The sequence below is a fragment of the Corvus cornix genome, chromosome 1A, assembly GCF_000738735.6.
Source record: "Corvus cornix cornix isolate S_Up_H32 chromosome 1A, ASM73873v5, whole genome shotgun sequence".
In the NCBI taxonomy this organism is placed as follows: domain Eukaryota; kingdom Metazoa; phylum Chordata; class Aves; order Passeriformes; family Corvidae; genus Corvus; species Corvus cornix.
This window is the reverse complement of record NC_047057.1, coordinates 20,762,580-20,779,301: the sequence shown is the minus strand read 5'-3', so window position 1 is coordinate 20,779,301 and position 16,722 is coordinate 20,762,580. Positions and strand designations below refer to the sequence as shown.

At 34.7% G+C, this 16,722-nt stretch overlaps 1 protein-coding gene across 6 annotated transcripts in view; it reads right to left on the bottom strand.

Annotated features, from left to right (window-relative positions):
* Positions 1 to 16,722, bottom strand: part of POT1 (protection of telomeres 1) — a 57,698-nt gene that overhangs the window by 25,776 nt on the left and 15,200 nt on the right. For 5 of the 6 annotated variants that reach the window (XM_019283641.3, XM_019283642.3, XM_019283639.3 and 2 more), the window contains 4 exons: positions 15,554 to 15,601; positions 14,265 to 14,379; positions 7,894 to 8,024; positions 1,262 to 1,552 (listed from right to left, as the gene is read on the bottom strand). In XM_019283641.3, the coding sequence (XP_019139186.3) occupies positions 1,262 to 1,552; positions 7,894 to 8,024; positions 14,265 to 14,379; positions 15,554 to 15,601 (585 nt within the window). Of the gene's footprint in view, positions 1 to 1,261; positions 1,553 to 7,893; positions 8,025 to 14,264; positions 14,380 to 15,553; positions 15,650 to 16,722 lie in introns of all 6 variants that reach the window. The other variant, XM_019283643.3, reaches the window with a different exon arrangement.

Below are 16,722 nucleotides of genomic sequence, written 5' to 3'. Positions count from 1 at the left end.
ACAGAATGCTAACATAACATTTTTAAGCTTATACAATGTATTGTAATACATATTTAAGTATTTAATATTTTATGCTATAAAACTGATATACCATTATTTGACCTCAAACTTTTGCCTTCCTAAATCTATCCTAAGATTTCCCCAAGTCATTACCTTTGCTGTACAAAAGTGACAAAATCGACTTCAGGTCTTACAACACAGAAAAGCATGTAAAGAAGTAATAATTTAAGAAAGCATTTGTCTCTGTCCTTGAAAAGGGCCCTTCAATGCTCAAGATACACTTACTAATGAACAATTTAATTACAGTCCACAAAGTCCTGAAATTTTACTGGGTCTCATTTGACATCTATTTCACAAGGAATAATTAAATGGAAATCTTTGTAGCACTTGCAGAATATGTTATAGCATGCACTTAAGGTTTGTTTCTGTGTAGTAATGCATTGTTCTGTATGTGAAATATCCTTGCTACTTCAATGAAAGAGTAATGCCAAGTGCTACTTCTAAAAATATTGTAACAATACAGTTTAACACAGTAGAACCAATATATAATTTTATGAAGTCATAAAATGGAAAGTAACAGCTTGATTATTACTCATGTTGTAACGATCAAGTTAAAAAATAAGTACAGATGAGTTTTAGAATAACACCAGACTGATACATCTGAGCTAAAATTAGGAATATTATGGAGACCTCCTTTTTATTTACCTAATATTAAGGATCACCTTCAGAAATTGCTCTCCTGTTCTGTGGCTCTTTGAATTTTGTATTTTCATTGAGCACTGATGCCCAAAGTGCTTACGTATAACTAAAAGAAGCTACCTGAAATCCATCATGGTAACATAATCCATTCATTTGTTTTTTACAGTGCTACTTACTGCACTAATCATATCCAGAAAATCCAGAAAAACAAGCAGTAAATGCTGCTAACTAAAAAAGAAGGATAAAGTTTAAAACCAACAAGATTGTTCAAGGTTAAAAAATATTGCGATATTTATCTACAAATCTTTGTGAAATGATGATCTATGTAACACCATCTTCATAAACCTCTCTAAAAAACCGAATCAGGTGATCAACTTCAAAGAGTACTGGGCTTTCCATTTTCTTTCCATAGAAACAAAATGGCCAAGGATCACAGATTTGCTTACACTCAAAATATTTCTCTACATAATATTATTTAAATTAGTTAATATGTCTTTTTTACTGAAAAATGTATCACAGTGTCTTAGTCAATCTAACAAATTATTTTAAAAAATAAGTCTACCTTTAGAAGAAAAGAAGATCCATCCACTTTTGCTTTTCCTACCAGCTGACAAGTGAGATCAAAGAACAGCATTGGCTGAACACCAGACAATCTTGCTGCTGGTCCAGAGATGGAAATATTACTGGCTGCCCAAATACGTAATTCTTCTATTGTTTTCTGTTCTTCATCCATGAAAGTGTACACTTTGCTAGAAGTTCGAGGAACTACTGGAGCTCCTACAGTTCCATCAAATGTTAAGGATGCAAATCCTGCACTGGTAATTCCCTGCATCTGTCCATTGTATTCCCTGATCTGTAATAAAATATGAATGAGAAAAAAAAAAAAGTTTGCACTGGATGGAAAAACAAATATATTTCTGCTTTATCATGTGCATGAAAAATGGACCATTGATCATTTCTGTTCCTGGTTCTATTGGGAGAACAGAGCCAAAATAAAAACAGAACAAAAAGATAAAATTAATATTAATAAGCAAGCAAAATGCATGAGCAGAAATACAATCTTACACAAACAATTTCTGAAGAGGCAGACTAATACCTAATGTAAATATACAGCATCTCTGCAGAGTATTTTTTACACACGTCAAAATATTTGTGTGGGGAACACATCAGGATTGCTGTTAGAAATGGGGAAACTAAGGCACAAGAGAAATTAATTTTTAGGGGTTACATAGCAGAGTGATGGCAGAGCAAAGTTATTATGGATTTCTGGTCTTGGCCCCTTACAATAGCCCCATTTCCCAATATTATGGAACTGAAAAAGAAAATATCAGCTCAAGGAGGTATTTTTTTTTCCATAAAGCAAACAGTGATGAGCTTTCATTCCTTGAATTATGAATACAGCTTTCACAATCACTCAATGTCTATTGCCCTGCATGTGGCAGGCCTCTTGAATCCTGCTGATTTAGCTGTGTATCTGCTGCCATATAAAACAGTATTTAAAGTCTGAAGCATTCCGTCAAGGATCTAGTCTAGTCTTATTGCTCCCTCCAATTATAGATTTATCTATATCAAAGCACTGCATGACTCATTATCCAGAAATCTGAAACCGTCTGTTTTGATCCATCCCTTTTTAATTAATGTCAGGTTACCAAATAAGCAATGGCACGCACGAACATTGCATTTGTGAGACAGTCTAGTATGGGATTCCCAGGACTCAATTTTTAAATGGTTGAGAATCCTACTGACTTTAAAGTACGGAACATGAAATGTGTGTGAGAAGTTCTAAACAGCAAAACATTGCCAATGATTTAGGCCTACATTTTATAAACAGGGTGAAATTTAAAAAGTGCACAAATCAAGCATTCATTGACCTTGGAAATTCATAAACAAAGCAGTTCAATCTTGGTGACAGGAACTCCTCTCATCCCTGCTACTTTGACATAATGCATAAATGCATTAAGGGTCATCTCTAAGATAAACTTCAATTTAGTTAAGCATTCTTCACACCTCACCAATGGAACACACCAATTCATGATGTTTTTCTTCAGTGAAACACTGCAAAGCTTTAGTTTTTTAACCTTTACATTTAAATATTGAAAATACAAGAAAAGCCTCTGGACGAATAAGGAAAATACATAGTTTTATAATCAATTTGCTCCCCATTATCCATGATCAGGAAAAACATGTTCCCCTGTAAGATGTTATCTAATATAAATGTACATATTTACTTCAGTTGCTGTCACTGGCATTATATTCCATAGGTTCTGTAAACAGGTAACATCCAGAGGGGAGGAAAACTCTCTTTCATCACTTCTAGCTATTCATCCTGTATCAAAATATACTTCAAGAGTATTTTTCATATCTTGTCTGACATGTAAATGTTTCTCAAAGTGTTTTGATTTCTAATTTACCTATCCATTTATTTGTTCACTAATTCTTTTATATGATCATAAAAATATCTTGATTTCTTTCTTAGTAAAAATACTGTCCTAGTCTTCTGTGAAGGCTCTAAACTATTCATGAAACCAGAAAGAAACTACTTTGTCTCCCTGGGCTTCCACCAATATTTCACCGTAAGTTATTTTCCTCTTCTCCCGAATCCTTTATGTCATGCTTTGAGCATTTCGGAGGCTGACCTCAAACATACTGTACTCCTGACATCTCTCAGTACTCTCATTTAGTGAATTTGAAATCAGCCTTAATGTAGGAAAAAGCAATTATAAAATAAAAATAAAGAAATAAAATATGTAAGAAGATAAGTCTCAATTGTCATGATGAGAAAATTACCAACGATCTTAAGCAAAACCAGATGTCCTTAGGCTCAGGCAGGTGGAGAAGCCACTGAGTGCTCTCACACATACACAGAATTCAACAGTATTATTTAGTGAACAACAGAAGAAACAGGAGAAGAAAATGTAGAATGGGTTACAGAACAAAACTATTTCACAGCTGGAAAATTATTTATGTCAGACCCACAGAGCAGGTGATGGTCAACAGAAATTCTCTGGGCTTGTCCTTTAAAAATAAATCATTGCTAAAGTGATGAGGGATCAATGGAGTGTAAAATGAACAAACTCTATGGGCAAATGCTGTTTTATTATGGCACTCTTAAGTAGATCTCAGCTCAAGTTAAGCATTGATACTGTAAGCATGTTGTATTTTCCAAACGGTTTTGAAATTGAATTAGACTTAGAAAAGAGTCAATCTGGGACTTTTGCATATGACAATTCCCTTCAGTAGATTTTGTGCCATTTCTAGAGGACATGGTGATATTTTTTTAAAAAACTGGTGGGGGAGGGTGAATGGGGGAATAACAGGGAAGTGGGGCAGACAGCTGTCTATTTAAAAAGTCCCTGAAAATTTTCAATAATTTCAATAAATAATGGTTGCTAAATAAAAATATCCTCTGGGACAAAAATGGAGCAGAAAAAATACATTTGGCTTGTTCTAAGCAAGCAAGTAAATTCCAATACATATTGCAGGAGTCTCTGGCAGAGATTTTGTAAACTAAAGAACAATAGGAGAAATGTCACCTTAACATACTGCATGGACAATAAATTCTAGTGATTTCTATGGGGTACAACACTATCCTGAATATGGGTATTGAAAAGAAGCTAATCTTGAAATATTTATAAATAGACTTACAGCAAAGTAAAAGCCTTTTTTTTTTTTTTTTTTACTGAAGATGGTGTTATTCATCTCACTAAATGGAAAAGTGTGATAGTAAGTAGTGTATAAAGCTGGAATAATAGCATCTCCAAGGTAGTTTTCCATCAAAACTGATTGTTAAATTATAGAAGCAAAGGACTATTATGAAACCACTGCAGTCACAGATCATCTTAGAATATCAAAAAAATGCCTAGGGAAGCAACATATACCAAGTTACTGTACATGTTTTTATACTAAGAAAGAAGATTTTATTTTTTTTATGATTGCCACTGATAATATTTTTATGAAGAAAAGTATCCTGTCAGAAAAAAACCCACCAGAATGCATCTTGTATATTTCTTTATATTTTGTAAATGTTGTCTCATCTTAAGTAAATAGTCTAAACAAATTTGGATAATACAGTATGATGATTATATTTTCTTACATTTTAATAATGTAATCCTGGTTTACTTGTACCTCCAGCTGTATGAACAGAGAGATACTAATGAAATAGAGAAGTCATTTGAAGTATAAATTAAACCATTTTGAATATGTTTAAATATAGCAAGAAGAAAACTGAACTACCAAAACCATCTGCGGGCACCTTCTAAAAGAAAATTAACAATATTGCAGGTTTAGCCAGTACCAGCAGGCTGCCTCTTCCCTATCTTTAACAGTGTAACAATTAGGCATTAATTCTAAGATATTAAGAGCATTCACAGTGAAAAATAAAAAAGAAGTTCCAAGAAAAATCCACGTAAGAAAACTCCTCCTTTGCCCTGACGATAGAAGGGGACTAGACAAATAGATCACAGGCCTGGCTTTTATATTGGAAGATGGGGGGGCTTGCCTTCCACAATCTCTGCAGAGCACTGATTGTGGCTGAAAGCCCAGGTACAGTACTGCAATCACTAAATTCTGCAATGCATTAGAACTCATCATAAGATTATGTGCATAAAGACCAATTTCAAGAAATACTAACAGAAATGTAATTACAACTAGATAATTTCCCAATTCTGTTACTAAGACACTTAAAATTTTCCTTCTCTGCAACAAATACTGAGCAAATTAAATTACTGTCTACTCAGAGTAATTCTAACAGAATCATCTTCATTAAATTCTTATTAGCTCTGACCATCAGATCTTGCCAACATCTCTGTTACTATGAGGAGAAGTTATCCATTAGTAGCCAATAGTGTAACTGGGAGCAGTAATTTTTAAAATGTGTTTGCTATCAATGTCAACTTCCTGGAAGTCCCTTGAAAGCACATCTGGGGCAGACAGAACATAAACACACACTCTAAGGACTGTGTGTATCTATCTGTCCTCATTGGTAAGCACAGCTCTGACAGACTATGGCCTCTGCTACCTTTGATTGCTTTCCATTCAGCAAGCTAAGACAAGGTGATTAAGGCCTGAAGACAACAGCACAAAAGAGTGAAGGAGGAACGGAAGAAAGTGTAATTAGAAATCTAATTAAGAGATGTTGGGTTTTTTTTTAATTGAAAACTGTGTTGCACAGTATTCATAGCTACTATGCTGGTTGTGGCTGAAAGAGAAAGAGGTCCTCCCCCTCCCAGTTCATTCCCAGAAGTTGGCACCAGGCTTTTGTGTCAGACTTCTACCTCCTCAGATCAGATATGAAAAGTTCCAAAGTACCTGTTTCTTAGTCTGGGATAGTCAGAACATTCCCATCCAGAAAAGGGCAACTTAGTGACTCTAGATCATTTTAACTTTGAAAGTAATTAAACAAGCTCTCAGCTCATGCATCTGAAGAGACACAAATTGTGAGCAGCTGGTGGTCTGTTAGGACTGGAAACCACTTAGAACAGCTCAACCACGATGAAAAAAAAGTGTTTATGAGAAGTGAATTGATAGATGCTCTCTTTAAATACCAGAACATCATCTTGGAGAATGATAGAGTACCAACTGACAAGGATTCTAGAATGATCTCAAAAAAAGTGATGCCAAATCAGAATGGTGAAGTCCCTTAACCTGGCTTTATCAGTAGGTTTCCTTAGTAAGTTTCTGATAAAAATAAATAGTGGAAGTTAGACAATACTATGTTCGCATAAATTTATACATAAATTTCCTGACAGTGGTCTTGTTTATTTTCTTAATGTGTACTTAGAAATCCAATACTGACCTACCACAGCTGTGCAACTTTTCAATTCTTTTATTTTGACCAGCTCCTTTCTACCTTCTCCTTTTTCACATCTATATTATAAAATGTGCACTGTGTTTTCAGAAGCAATAAGTAAGTTTTTATCTCCACTGAATTTCTGAAATGAGTGTATTTGTATAACACTCATCATGATGGATTCAGAGAAAATATTAAAATTTAGTGTCTTTCCCATCTGAAGTTAAATTCATGAACTTCCAAGACTAGTAACACATCTCAAGTACTGATCAGCAACACAAGCTTCAAAATAGAAATACAATTTAATTCCACCTTTATTATATCGACAGATGACCTTAGAGAAACCTTATACTAACCCAGAATAGGCTAGCTAATTTCTCTCTCGATTGTAAATACTTGTTATATACAGGAATAACTGAAGACTCTTGCTGAATCTTAACAAGTTCTTTCTTAACAATCTCAGTGGTACGAAACTCAAATACTGGATAAATCTTAACCACTTTTTATATCTATTATCATGGAGTTTTCTTCTTTGTTCTCCTGCTACAGCATATCATAATGTACATGCTTAGCACTACAGATATTTATCCCTTTTATCATCCTTTTGTACAATCCTAAATTTCCTAGATCTCTCAAGAGTGTTCAAATAAGCAAACTGGGGGTTTTTTGGCTTGTTTTTTTTTTTTTCCACTGGTCTCTTTCATGACATTTATTAATTTCTGCTATAATTATTTTACACAAAAAGCGAATACATAATTATGTATGGTTATGTTGCAAATTAATGGTAAAATCACATCTTTGGTCCTATTCTGCAGCTCTTTAAGTATGGTCCAGCATTAAAAGACTTCCATTCAGTCCTTGTAGGGTGGTTCTTCTTCCCTATACAGTTGCAGCAGGCATAAAAAAAACATCCAACAGAAGCAGTATCAAAGCTATAAACAGTTTCCTGCATGCCCTTTGATACAGATGAACAGGGAGTAAGGCAGGAAAACACCGAAGCAGCAGCTGGAGCACTCTGCACACTAACAAGCCCAGACAGACTCCCTTTACTGGAGTGACTCTCCAGCTGACCTAAACTGCTACACAACAAAAGACATAAAGAAACTCCTCAATTCTACCACTTCAAAGAGAAATAAATTGTGCAGATTTATCTCGGTTAAACTCTTTTCATCTAGAAGTACCACATGATTTTTTTGTCAAGTAGTTTAATAAATATTGTTGGTGTTGAAAAAATGTCAGTTTGCTTTCAGCTTTGGTCCACACCATAGCCACAGCTGTTTTAACAATCAGGTGTTTTATCCAATGTCTCCAAGTGTTAATCTCTTTACATGTAGAACTAAATTATTCCTATGGTCCTCTCACTGCAGAAAAGCAAGCACATAAACCCCCCCCATCCTAGTACATACCTTTATTCTGTGAAATCGAACAATATCACCAACTTTGTAAATTTTTGGCAGAGAATCTAGATTTCCATTGAAAAGAGTGCATGTTAACTTCACATTTGATGGGTCCACAAGTGTTACAACTGAGCAGTAATCTGTAAAACATAAAAGTGTCTGAATGAATAACAGGCATTATGGAATTATTAATACACAGATATTAAATTTGGGAGGAACAGCCCTATGGCCAATTTTTTCTGCTATCATCTGTGTAACTCTTTCAAAGTTAATTTTTTTACACTATCGTAACAACTGAAGTTTGGCCCATCTTGCCAATAATTAGCCCAAAAATGAAATGTGTGATTAAGCACAGCTCTGTGAGCAAGAACACACAATCCTTTTTTTTCTGTCTGCAACAGGCATGCTATTCTTTCACTTTTCAATTACTTGTTCTACAAAATGAGGAGCATATGTACAATTTTAAAATCATTCTCTAAGATTTATTTTGCACAGCCTTCTGAAAAGGTAATGAGTTCTACAAGTTCTAAAAGCAAATTAAGGCATAAATTACATATCCTTCACTTCAACAAAATATGCAAGATATATATATATATATCTATATATCACAAGAATAAAGTCACACAGTGGTAGTTATAAAGTAAAAATATGAAATACGCCCTTTTGAAGTTAAACTTCATAGAATTTCACTTCTAATAATGATCTAAAAAGTAAAATTAAAACAAGATACAAAGATGACAATGCAGACCAGCCCAGAACAGAGCAGTATTTGCAGATGACATAAATAAAACCTGTATTTTCCATTTCAGCTTACAGAAGCATGTGTGCTCTGATACCTTATAAAAGTAAAACACAGTAAAAGCACATTTGCTCTTTCTCAACATGGTAGCTGGTAACCTACCTGAGAAACCAAGTGGCAGCAGAAAGAAACACTACATCCTGCCCCCAACCTCCTGTACCACCTACTGCCCCTCCAAGAGACACCTGTAGCCATAGCCAGTGGAACAGAGGGTAGGAAGGAGGAAGGGGGGCTGTCTGGAGTGATGCTGAACCTGGGAAAGGTGGAGGAAAGGTTTTCTCCCTAAGTGTTCAAATGTTTTTTTGTTTCTCAATATCTGAGTAAGTTATTCGATTAGACGTTAACTGGCAATGAATTAAATTCCCCAAATCAAATCTGTTTTGCCCTGACAGTCATCTCTTAAAGAGAAAAACCCAAACAGGAAAGAAAAAAAATCTAAGGATCAAAACCCCCCACTTCCCTTAGCTGTAATTCTATGAGGCAATTAGTGATAATGACACTACACCAGAGCTTCTGTATCTGGGAACTGAACAAAGGTGCCGTAGTTCTAAAACAAAGTCAATGGAATCTCCATCATGCACGTTACAAAGATGCAGACATGTAAGTTGTTGCTTGACAGCTGTGAAAGAGAATGCTCTCAGTCTAGTAAAACTAACAGATTTGCTACAGGAAGGCAGTCATAGAAAGATGATAGTCGTAGTCACGTAAACTCTGAACAGATTCCCCAAACATGAAGACAGGTGTGTAAGACTGGATTAAAACATGTGGTGCAAAAGAAATATTCTTCTGTTTCCAGCACATACACCCTTAAATTTTGCTATCATTTAAACTAAAAAGTTTAAATTCCCTCATGATTTGAGTGAATGAAGTGGTGAAAGAAATCCACCGAAGGCTTACCGAGAAATAAAACTTTTCCTACATACATAAAAACCTTCTATATTTCTATAAAACTAGTACTCTTCTTCTTTCCCAAGATTTTTACATAGACTCAATAATGATAAATTATCTTCTTTTGCATTCGAAAGTTGCTGAGATCACTCTTTTCCACACTCCCATCAAAGGCACAAGGTCCACATAGTCTATTTTGACATTTTATGCCAGGAATGTCATGAATAAACTCCAGTCACTGGCTGACAAAACTGCAAGTATTTACTACTGTAATCCAAAGACTGATGTGTTTCTTTGGATACATGAATTTATGAATTTTATGATTTTTTGAATGTATGAATTCTAGAGGTTAACTTAAAAGAGCTGTTGCAAATATGAGCAAAATGAGCAATTAAGGAAAAACCCATATGGTTCATAGATTTACAATCCTTTGGGGATATAGAATAACATGCCACAGTGCACTGATATAATCCAACATCAGAATCAACAGGAAATAGCAAAAAATTCCACATTAGAATTGTGGTTACTCTTTGATGCTGTGATTATACAGCCTAGTCAGCTTCATACATGTGCAGCTGCCTATTTAATGGTAGAAGTTAACACACTGCCTCAATTTTCTGTGTAATTAGCATAATCATGTAAGACTGATAATCATCTTAGTCAAAGCAGTATAAAGTATTACACTTGCTTAACATAGCCAGGGAACACATTCTACATAATACAGGTTCTCTGTCTCTGTGACTTTAGTCTTCCATTCCTCACTATCACCTCAAAACACCACTTCTACAATAAACCTAATTACAATAGAGGTCTTTGAGAACAATGCATAAAGACTGATTTTTTAAAATCAAATCATCATTCAGCAAAGTCCTTTTTGAAAGTTAAAAATAAAAAGCCACCTGTCTTTTCTTTTCCAGCCGAAATGTGAGAATTGTTTTCTGTTTTCCACAGTAGTATTATAGATCAGTGAATTAATTCATTTTTCTAAAAAAATAGTGAGTCAAACTCTAAACAGAATTGCTGAATTTAAATAATGTCCCAGAGTTAAAGAAAACAATATAATGTCATTGGTCACACTTGATTTTTCTCAGTATACTTTCCAACAAAGCAAAATCCCTTCATTACCAAGCTAATAAATAAATAAATAAATAATGAAAGTTTACCTATTGGAGTCAATTTTCCTTTACTAGAGAAATTTATTCCACTGATTTAAAAAATCCACTGATTTTCTTTAAAAGAGAATTTTTATCACTGGTAGATTTTACTTGCAATAATCTGTCTTAAAAATATGACACAACGGATGCACAGTTCAGCAAATTTATATGCTACAGAAGAAGGCTTTTTACTTTCATACTACATTGTCTCAGTAAAAGCACTGAATTTCAGCTGACACTACACAGAACTTCAAAACGTACCTACCTTTTTAAAAATATATTTAATTATTATGAAGAGGTATTCTCACATAGGCTTAACATCATGTGAGGGACACCACCTGCCATGGATAGCTACCTGGAAGGATTCTTGTAACTGCCCAGAATTGGTGTTTATGAAAACAAGGAGACATAACTGATGTTTAATTTAAATGAAAGTATAGAGTGATGGTCTGCATGCATCTTACATGCTTTTTATATTCCTTCAGATTAGTCCTTATTGTTCTTTAAGAATACAATTTCCGTAACTTGAATACAATTTCCGTAACTTGTTAAAGAGTTATTTCATTTCATAAAAAATCCACAACTATTTGGTAATCAGTACAAGGTTACACTATCTGCATGGAGAATGCTGATTGTCAAGCTTCTAGGTCCTGACTTTAAATAGTTTGAAACATGAATCTCTTGCAGCCCTGTAACAGTCATGAAAATCTTGAATTGCCTCCACTATCATGGCAGTCTAGATTCATTCTTCAGGTTACAGCTTTCCTTTCATAATGTCATAGCATTTCCACTCTTTTATGGACTGTTATGACAGTCATTAGCATGAACAGAAAATCAGCATTTCTCCACAGTATGTACAGATAGATAAAAAACAAACACTAAAACCCCAAACCCCACAGCTTCACATACAAATGCACTTTTCAGTCATCCTAAGAAAACCAGAATTGCTACAAAAGCTTTTCAGATTAGTAGTTATTGATACTGTAGGACTTACAAGTTGTTTAGGATTTACTGATTAAACATTTATTGTAGTTTTACTGGGACTTCAGCAGTTCCTGACAAATATGCTTGTATAAATTGCTAAGGTGGAAAGCATCGATCTAATTATACTTCCCCCTTTGGGCAATCACATATTTATTCCTCAATAACATTTACTGGAAAACCCACTACCTTGAACCAGTAACTTCACCCTTCAAAGAGATAAAAAGGTTTTGGGCAATGTTGTTAGCAGTCAGGGACTCTAATTAAAGACTGCCTTCTGTTTCTTTTATTTCAATACACACAAAAAAGAGAGAGATTATTGTAGCAAATTATTCTCTCTTGAAAACAATATGAAACATTAATACTGTTTTCAAGAATTACTGAGGCCATTCAATACACAAGTGTCTGCATTAACACCAAGCAGCTGACCCAGTCGATTTACCATTTATATTTCAACAAGACAGAAGAAAATTAGTACAAATGTACACACACTCCTATGCATGTGTGTATATATATATGTACATACAAACATATATTGCAGAAGCCCAAAACAAAACCTCTAAAGAATCAAACTGTTTTACTAGAGCTTGTTATTTCTAACATGGTGATACACTTCAGAGATACAAACAATCCAGTAACTACCAGAAGCATCTGGCTAAACAGATGTTTCAATGCCATCATTTGTAAACTGCAGATCAAAGTATCTGTCTTGAGATTTCTATTAACTATTTATTAAACTATTTATTATTTTTTTCATTCCCTTTAAATATCTTTTTATCTTTTATTTATTTTCTATACTTTAAGATAAGAAACAGTGGTTATTTAAAAAAGAAATGCATATAACCACACTGAACAGAAGGGAAAAGAACATTATTCTAATCTCTAGGGGTCCATGCAAAAAAAGGGTTGGGGTAGCAGTACTGTCACGTTGTAATGTCCTAAAACTTTCATGGTCAAGCACATAATCTCTGTAATTGGACACTACAAAGACAGAGGCTCTTTTTTTTCTATTTACATTTTTTTCTTTTAAATCTCAAGGTTAAATACTTGAGATATCCTTAGGATTAAGGGAGGAGAGAGAGGAGAATATCATCTTTGTTAAAAATTTAAAGTATCTTAAGGCTCTTAAATTATTGGGGAAGGAAAGTTAGAATAGAGTTTCAAACACTTCCAACAGATCTTCTAGCAGACAAAATCCCATCTGTCTCTTTTACCAAGCAAGACCCAAAGTACTTTCTTGGACAGTTTTCAGAACTCATGAAGTTCTCATATATAGACATTTCAAACTTTATGCCCCCAGCGAAAGTGTGCTTAGCTAAAACAACTTTCTCTGTAAAAAATAATTTATAAATACACTGAAAACTCATTTCATTCACTAGTGTTTTAACACTCACCTAAATGCAGTAATGGTAATAGCAATTATGCACTTTTAATTATAGACTATATAAACAGACAAGACTAAATTAGGTACCACTCCAGTGGTACTCACTTTCAGTGGGAACACAGTGCAAAGCCTCAGCCTTAAGCCTTAACATGTGTAAGAAGGAGCAGCATCAGGGCGTATCTATATAGTGAATAAAGACCCATGTGGATTAAGTACAGTGGCCCCACTTTCCATGCTTCCAGTGGGCATCAGCTTAAAGCTACATGATTCTACTATTACAGTATCAGACAAAGAATGTATTAGTGCCAGATTGGGCCAGATCTAATGCAACCACAGAATCTTCTGCAAGAGCCACTTCATGCCCTGACAATGCAGAACCATCATTGACCATTTTGCACCCTCTCAAGCAAACATCATTCTGGACTGTGCAAAAAAATCAAAAACCAACATTGAAATATTTGACTGATCAGTGAATATTTTTACTCAAAACCCCAGACTAATTAAAACTGTTTTAGAGATTTTCATTATAAAGTAGCAAGTGAATTACAACTATCTTCATAAATATTAACATCAAATTGTGTCCCTGTTCTCCACTGATATTGTTGTGTTATTTTAATAATGCCAACTGAAAATATACAGGGAAAACATATCAGGAAGCTATTAATGACACTTAGGCAAGGACTAGTTGTTAAATAAATAATCATTTTCCCTATTAAATTTCTACTACTTAAGAAACCGAAATGACTAACTTGACAAATAACTCAGTAGAAAAAAATCTCTCCTGGCTGCTTTGGAGACATGCTACTTTGAGAGTCAGTGCATTTAACTTCACTGTTCTTACATATCTGGAATGGATGGCAGCCCTAATGATTTCCAGCAATCAGTGCTTGTCTAATTAAGATGTTCCAAGTCCTCAGTTCCCCAAAGCCTTGTTAAAGTAGCTGGAAAAATGACAAATCTTCATTAAGAACTTTTTTCATTTGTTATCTCCACCAGCCTGCCTAAACTGACTGGTATCTCTTATCTATTTGTTGTTCTGTTTCCTTTGCTACTAGCTGGTCAAAGCTATGGTCAAAGGATCAGGTGAATTTGTTGTTCTGGTTGATTTTTAAAAAACATAGTAAGAACAGTTCTCGCTGGAGGAGATTTCAAATCTCTTGAATATAGTACATACCAGTTCCTTTGCTAACATATGGAGGCTTGAAGAATTTCACAATGCCATACAAGTTCACTATAGTTCCATCTTTTAGATGATTCAGAGGAGTATACACATATTTTGGAGCAACAGACTGAAAAGGAATGATACAATTGAGGGAATAGAAAAAAAAATTATTCAAACATTCATACAGAACTTTGTCTTTTAACATCATTCATCCTCAACATGTTTATTTAATCTTAAAAAAAGAAATAAGGATTACCTATTTCTTTGTATCTTAGTCACTTTAGACTCAGAAAGTACACAAGACTTTTAATTTCTTTTTGTGATTGCATCTTTCTTACAAAAAGCCAACCAGTTAATTCAAATAAGTTTCAATACGTGAACCAGGTGAGTAAAAGTCATTACAATAAAGAGTAATAAAAGATAATTTTTTACTTATCCATTATAACATGTCCATCGAGAGGACTTTTTAAAGCACATACATTAATAGCTTTGTATTTCTGCTTGGCAGTGTCACTGCAGAGAATCATTGTCTTGGGCTGGTGGGGGGGTTACCCCTCACAGACACTGTGCACATCCTCTGATTGAAAGACCACAGCTGCTGGAGGATTAAAGAAAGCAAGGACTACTTTCTACAGTTTCAGGACTATTCTCCTCTCTTCTTAAGGTTGTAATATATCCTGATTTGACTCTTTTAAAGGATACGAGTTCTGCCAAACTGACTGATAACTGCGGTTTTCAAGTACTATACTGAAAAAATCAAACTGTAAATAAAAATGATATGAAAACAAGCTCTATCACCATTGGTACTGAATCTTTAAGATCATGATAAAGAACATTAAAATTTAATAAACCAGTTCCTCTGCCTTTAAAATACTATTTCCTGTAGAATTTTAATTTAGACACATAAAGGCTTGATCCCAGCAGTAATCAAAACAAATGTTAAGATCAGTACATGAAGTCTGATTTTAAATCAAAGGAAGTTTCATATTTCCTTTTTTTTTCTACAGCACAAGCATACAATTTTATTTAGACTAACAGTTACCTTTGTAGTTCCAAGTTCCTAAACCGACATGAAGTCTGGAGATCAAGAAGGGAACTATACCACAAGTATTGAAAACATGCTACTTTTTTCATATTTTATTTTGTGTTCCAGGTATATTCTTTGCAAAAGTAAAAGCTAAATGACTGCTGGGGCAAGAGAGTGGAAGTAAATAAAACAGGAACAAAAACGAATTCCACAGATTCTTATTTACATGCAGTTAATCTCACGTGATTTAAAAACATCCCAAATGCAAACTCACCACAGATGCAGTTTCTGAAGCAGCAGTTGTTCCTGGTGTAGTGTAAATCTATGGAGAAAAAGACCCCCAAGCTTTCTGATTACAAAATTGAAGGCACTGCAAATATAACATTTGATAACTTTATAGCAAATACAACACTATAAGGAAATACAAACCAGCCCTACAGACATTTTTGCTATATGAATCACCTCTGAATCTAGTAAAATTTTAGCTACAGAAGAAAAGAAAGTAATATTTACTGCAATTATACTCAGACAAAAGCTTCTTCAAAAAAATACATTTTCTAAAGTCACTTAGTTGAATATGTTAGGTCACATTAATAGAGTAGCATTTGGAAGTTGGATGCTACAAATTCAAAACTGCACTTGCTTAACATAGACCTTAAACGGGTTTAGGTTTTGTACATAAACACGTATATACATGTCAGTGCTCAGAGGAGATCTATTCTCAGCAACTTATTACTTTTCTTTGGGGGAAAAAATTCACCAGAATGGGATAAATTTTATTTAAAGATAGTTCCTAAGCCTTTTGAGCCTTACTTATAAGCCAAACTTATCTTCAATGTAAGGTCTTTTAAAGAACTAATTGTGGTGATTTGACCAAAAGCCAACACCCCCCCACTCTCTCTGTGAGGAACATAGGGCTCAGCTGCCATCCTGAGGCCACAGCCCAGCCTGGCTGCCGGTCACAGGGCGCAGTGTCACAGCGGTGCACTGCCTCAGCACTGCCGACTCCTGCTGGGGATCTGCTTTTGCTCTCCTCCTCAGCCGCATTCCTGAAGCTGATTTTACTTTTAAACAGCCGAGTGAGAAGCTGTGATTGAGAAAGTGAAGCACACACAAAGTCTGCTCACTTGTATTAATGTTAAACATCCAATGCATGTGTCACTAAATGAAGTGCCAGAAGCTCCATTCTGTGGTCAATGATGAGATAAACACCTCAGCACAACCTAGGCATTCAGGGAGCTGCACAGTGTCTTTGGGATTAGACTGTATGTCACGAGGTCTGCCAATACTCAGCTGAAAGCCTCATGTAGCTCCTTTTAGGCACTTTTAGTTTAGATGCACTTATTCAGACTGAAGGCAGTTTTGCTATCCATGATCTTCAATGAAACATACTCTTTCTACCAATATATATCATCATCATCATCACCATCAACAGATAATGAA